General features: G+C 41.8%; 1 protein-coding gene across 2 annotated transcripts in view; it reads left to right on the top strand.

Annotated features, from left to right (window-relative positions):
- Positions 1-406: 406 nt before the first annotated feature.
- cntnap2a (contactin associated protein 2a) overlaps positions 407-6,000 on the top strand; it is a 398,709-nt gene continuing 393,115 nt past the window's right edge. For both annotated transcript variants that reach the window (XM_085362984.1, XM_085362983.1), the window contains exon 1: positions 407-509. In XM_085362984.1, the coding sequence (XP_085219110.1) occupies positions 407-509 (103 nt within the window). The remainder of the gene's footprint in view (positions 510-6,000) is intronic.

Genomic DNA, 6,000 nt, shown 5'->3' with positions numbered 1-6,000 from the left:
CAGGGATTTGAGATGTGCACTGTCATGCCTTCTTGAACTCCTGAAGGATTTGCTGTCCGCTACATCCGCACCCATTCGTGTCGTCCTTTGGACGGTGGAAACTCGGCTGCTGTTTTGTTGTAGTCGCTAAACAAGGGAGGTGAGAGAGCTGCAGAGATAAGTGCGCTCTCTTTGCTAGCACAGACCAGTCTGTGTTTTGGCGCCATCCTTACATCATCTCTTTATTGGGGAGAGAGAGAGGGAGAGGGAGAGAGAGAGCGCGCGCGAGAGAGAGAAACTCCGTGCAGCCGGGCTCCTATCCGCCAGTCCTCAACTGAGAAGCGAGACTGACGGACCGACTGGCGTTACAGCCACTCAGCTGTGTGTTCCCCTCTCCCGCTCTCCTGCGCCCACAGCAGCCGTGAAGATGCGCCGGCACCGTCCTGCCCAGGGACTGACGTTGTTATTGCCGGTGGTTTTATGGATTTTCTGTCATGTCAGCGGTGTGCACGGAGCTCTACCAACAACCCGTAAGTTGTTCTTTTCAGTATTTTTGAAATGGTCTTCCAGGGCTGTTTGGGTGAGAGTGGGAATGGGTGAGAAACAAACGATCTGCCTGTGGAGAGAAGCGGCACAGGTAGAGGTTTACGGCTACGTTAGTAGTGCCGGGCGACAGAGGCAGTGAGAGGCAGAGGTTGAAGCGGGGTCGACTTTTGAGTTCAAGCCTAAACGTGTTAGCGCTTTAGGGTCTGTGGTGCCTTTATTTTTGGCGCACGGGATTTTTATGACCGCTGAGATGTTTAATTGCGTTTTTTTAGGGGACTCCAGAAATTACTTGAGTATTGAGGGATAGTCACAGAATTAGTGAATGGCATTTAAGTTTGGCAGTAGTGGTTTGCTGTTTATTGTGGAGTCCCAGTCATCAAAGTGGACCCGAGAGAAAAACAGTTGGAAAACGGTTCAACTTCCAACAAACGGTTCCCCCCCTCCTTTTTATTTTCAGCGCTTTCCTGTTTTTTGATGTTCTGTAAGAACATTACATTTGGTTTTAGACTATTGCGTTTGCATAAAACAATCCAAGTAAAGAGATTTTGCTGAATGCCCATTTTCTTTTAAAAAGAGTTGTGGTCTAATAGGGCTAAGCTGTAACTCTCAACAACTAAGGGTGCATTGATTTGAATGGTTTTGTCTACTTGTAGGGTCTGATTTAGTTTTTTTATGGTGTGCAGTTTGCATTCTGATTAGACTCTCCATCAAGCTCACTGGTCTCAGCATATTAAAGCCTAAGCCTTTTTTTAAGGTCATTGGAAAACTTAGATGATTCTTGGAACACTTGATGAAGGCTTCTATTCGATCCACGCTGTAATTTCAGTCTTGAGAGTTTGTTTAAACATTGCCCGGTGTTGCATTTGTTCTTCACTCTAATTGTCACTGTCACTGACATACTCCAGGAATTCAGTGTTTATATTTTATGAACATATCGACCGCAGTTGTTTCTTTTTCTACTTTTATAGTATACTGAAGTAACTGCGTGTCTGACAGTTTTGATATAGAATGCGTTATTACTGGTCTTATCTGATTTTTATTTATTTATTTAACTTGGATTATCCAGCCTTGGTTCAGTGGCATTGCGATCTTGCTGACGGTGACTGAGCCGATACTCTGAGGGTTCAGTGTAACTGATTCCCCCGCGATCGCAAGGGCTTCTCGGGTCCTGGATGGATGTGCCCGTGGACGCGCCTCATTAATCATCCCATCTGACAGACAACAACGGAGAGACGCTACCGCGAGTCGCTTGAGCAGGGGTACGCGCGCGAAGCAGTGTCAGAGAGCGTGACGGGAGGCAAAGGATACCTGGAGAGTTGGAAGAGTTTGCCTGTGCGTTTCTCGCGCACAAAGCTTTCGTTAATAAGAGCGACCTCACAACGATCAGGTGTCATTGTGGCAACGCTTGATAAGATGTGGAAATCCAGAGTCCTCTTACTCCCGTCACCTGGAGGGTCTGACCGGGGGAGCCTCGCTATATCTGAGAGGACAGTGTCTCATTAAAAGTTAGATTTCAGATCGCTTTAAAAATGTATCAGCCGCCACCTCTTACATTTTCCTATAATTAGTGAGTGAGAATGTGTTTTACCATTTATCTAGCGCCTTTAATATTATAATGCAAACATGTGCAAGTCTGTAAGTGTTTCCAGTGTACATTAAGCATGTGTGTTCTGTGTAAGACAAAAAAGCGACGGAAGGATTTTTTCCCCTGTTCATGCGGGTTTATATTCATTTGCATGTTAGTTGTGAATTCATCTAAGTTTTCACAAATCCAAGTTGAATCAAGTCTTTTTTTCTTTCTTTCTTTTTTAATCGGGCTGGTACATTCACACAAGTCCTCGGTCTTACTTTAAAGGAAGATAGATGATAATCTGTGAATTGTACACTCACCATAGAATTCGACAGATCAGAAACAGAAAAACATTGAAAAACAGCAAAGGTGGTCTGAAGCCAATGCAATGGAGATGATAAAGTGATACGCTGAAAAACACAAGAATATGCTCCAAGAGGACATCCGGCAAGTGTTACCAAATAAGATAAGACAGAGCCAAATGGCCTTCTTGCTACCGTGAAAACCTGGGAGCAGGGCAGACTGCACAAACACATAGACACACAAAAACCACAAAAAAGGGAGACAGACACAAACAGTTGAGAGCGAGAGAGGAAGAGAGAGAGGAGTAGTGATCAGACTCCTGGAGGATCAAGATTCAGCTCCAAAAACATCTGGACCGAAGCACTGACAGCCAAGGGAGAGAGCGATGCCTCAAGGATGGATAGGGGTCTGGTAGCAGCAAGCACAAGCGAAACAGGAGTAAATATAACCAGGCAATCCAGTGAAAAGTTAAGAGGAAACAATGATTTTAAGTGTGGATTTAAAGCCCTGAAGGGAAACAAACAGGGAGGTTATTTCAGAGGAAGGGGGATGTGATTGGTTGGCTGTGAAGCTGGCTGATTTCTTATTAACTCTGGGGCCAGACACATGCCCTATTATTGCGTCCTCTTGCAGCGCTTAGTGCAAACATTTTGAATCAGATCAAAGTTTTACAAAAAGGGAAGCTTCATGCTGTCTCATGAAATAAAGTGTTTCATTTTTCTATCATTTTATTGGGTTAGGGTTAGAATTACGGTTATAATTAGATGAACATGCATGCACAAATATAGATACAGTAACTCAGAAATACATATAAGATGTACACTCAGCCATCAGATACATGCAGTGGAAGAAAAATGGGTTATGTCTGTCCTTGGTGTACTTTAGTGGTATCCTCTACTGAGCTGTCACTGTGCAGTATGTAAATCTGTTGTTGATGTACTGTGTCAAGGCAAGGTCTGCCTACCATAATGTTTCATTATCATTTCATAACCAATCAGACTTTAATTTTTCTCTTTACCATATTTTTTTCTGATTAAGTTGGTTCACACAGAAAATTCACGACTGGATTATTTGCTCAGTGTCCATATACAGTGCTAACATACTTAAATATATTTTATATGCACAGATATTTTCCTTGGCTGTAAAATATTCCAAGAAGAGCTTGTTTTATTTAGCTTTAAAGGTTATAATTTTAATTAATTCGCTTTGAACTCTCTGGCGCTCCTTTGCAAAGCTGCTATTCATTACTCGCATAGTAAAGGACAAGAATTAAATTTTTAAGAGTCACAGCACCAGTGTGTAAAACGTAAAGGATGTGCCTTTAAGTCAGTGTGTTGGTGGGACTCTGGGTGGTTAAATGGGATGCCCCTAGAGCCTGTCTGATATAGAATCAGATTAGCCTTTTCTCATCTCATTAAGCTTGCCAGGCCATTTGACATAGACATCAGTCTGGTTTCACCTCCAGGGCAACAAGTCAGGGTCTCCTGTTCTTCAGTATACATATATAAAAAACAATATAAAGCCAAATGTTGACATTTGCACACAGAAGTGTTCTTGTGTGAGTGTGAATCACTGGCAGTTTTTCCAGGTTCTGGTCCAAACAAATCATTTGACACTGGAAAAAGAAATTTAGCTTTTTTCCACTCAAATAAATTATTGCATTTCCATTCTCTTCTACTGGGATATAGAGTGAATATGGTTATAAAAGCAAACCCTTTAACCACCACATGGGTCAACTTCTTGCCAATTCTCTGTCTTGTTTTTGTGTTTGTGTGTCTGAGATGGCTCCCATTAGGAGGTGATAATGATAGGATTAAGGCTGCAGGAAGCAGACTGGTTAGGCTCAGATTAGAGCAGCACTACACTTGCTGTGTAGCTATGTTTGGCCCTTGGATATTTATATGTGTGCACCTGCCTGTGTTTTGGGAATGTGTGTGTGTGCGTCCACATTTGTGGATTAATCATGCACTGAGACAAGTGAACCAGAGCTAGGAAATAAGGTGTGGATGTTAATTGCACTGCTGTTTCTCTGCTCTACCCCCTCCATCTAAATTGCTGCCTTCCACCTGTTTTTTTGCTCCTTTGCACTTCCTTGATTGCTTATCCTCCTTTTCTAATTCTCTTTGTAGCTCTTCCTCTACCTTTACACCTACCTTTATGCCTCCTCAACAAAATCTAGCAAAAATAAAAAGCAAGTCATCTCCTATTTTTCCACTGCCTCAACCCTACCTGTAACTGTAGTGATTCATCTCTCTCACCCCTACATTACTCCAAATTCCTCAGTCTTTCTCTCATCATTTTTCCTACATGTACATGCCCACTTCCCACACTTGTATTTTATCCACAAGAGAACATAGAAAACATATAAAATATTTAAGCTAAGATAATGTACAATTTTAAGAAAATTAAGAAAACTTAATTAGCTCATTTTTAATTTGATGGGAGCAACACATCACATAAAAGATGTGACAGGGCCAAGTTTACAACTGTTAAGGATCCCCCCCCCCCCCCACACACACACACCTTTAACAACAGTCTGCAAACATCTGGGAACTGAGGAGACCAGCTGCTGGAATTTTGGGAGAGGGATGTTGTTCAATTCTTGTATAGTATACGATTCTAGCTGCTCAGCAGTCCTGGGTAGGGCTGGGCCATATCATACTCTTCACGGTAATACCAATATAATTTTGGGCAACGATAGAAAAATGAAATATTGCGATAGAATATGGGTAAAACGCGCATGCGCAGTGCCTTTATTATCATACGCACACGTCGGAAAAAGCATGGCGGCGAAAGCAAATCGTTGAATGAAACGGATGAACCAGAATTGGTTTGTAAAAATGCTGCAACTTCAGTGGTGTGGAACTGGTTTTGCTCTTGTCCGTCAGACACAGAACAAAGCACTATTTTTGGTAGCGCATGCTAGCGGGCCGTCGTTATTGCCGTGTTTTTTTGTAAAATACGGCACACTTAAAATCAATCCTTTGATTTTTCTGAAAATCGACAGTGCCCCTTATAATCCCGTGTGCCTTATGTATGAATTCTGGTTGTGTTTACTGACCTCGAAACGATTTTATGTCGTACACGGCCCTCGAAAATTTGTCAAATGTTTTACTACGACTTTGCTAAGCTACGAACCCGCACCGCTTGATGGATTGTTGGAGCATTACAGCTATCGTAGGCAGGAGCATCGCAGAGTGATACGTACTGTGCTTCAACATAATATTACCGTATTGTGTGTGTATAACCTCTTTTTAAGTTTTGTGGATAATATGCATAGCTATGCTGAGGATATGTCGGACAATTTCCACTGGAAATGCCTTTTGGTTAAACTGTCAGCAAGGAATTTGCATTTGCACTGTTAAATTTTTATATAACTTTAATTCACATAAAACAGCTGCTTGTTTAAGTGAAAATACATTGATGTTTTTTTTTTGCACTAATAAAGTTGTGGAGTTGCAAAGTATTTTGTCTAGTGTCAATTATATCGTCAGTTATATCGTTATCGCAAATTTCAAATGTATATCGTGATAAATATTTTTGGTCATATCGCCCTGCTCTAGTCTGGGTCTGGGTCTTTACCATATATTTGCTTCATGATG

The sequence above is a fragment of the Diplotaxodon limnothrissa genome, linkage group LG9 (genome assembly GCF_057381915.1).
Source record: "Diplotaxodon limnothrissa isolate DT_005_m linkage group LG9, D_limnothrissa_male_GT1.1, whole genome shotgun sequence".
NCBI classification, from domain to species: domain Eukaryota; kingdom Metazoa; phylum Chordata; class Actinopteri; order Cichliformes; family Cichlidae; genus Diplotaxodon; species Diplotaxodon limnothrissa.
This window is presented reverse-complemented; position numbering and strand designations above follow the sequence as displayed.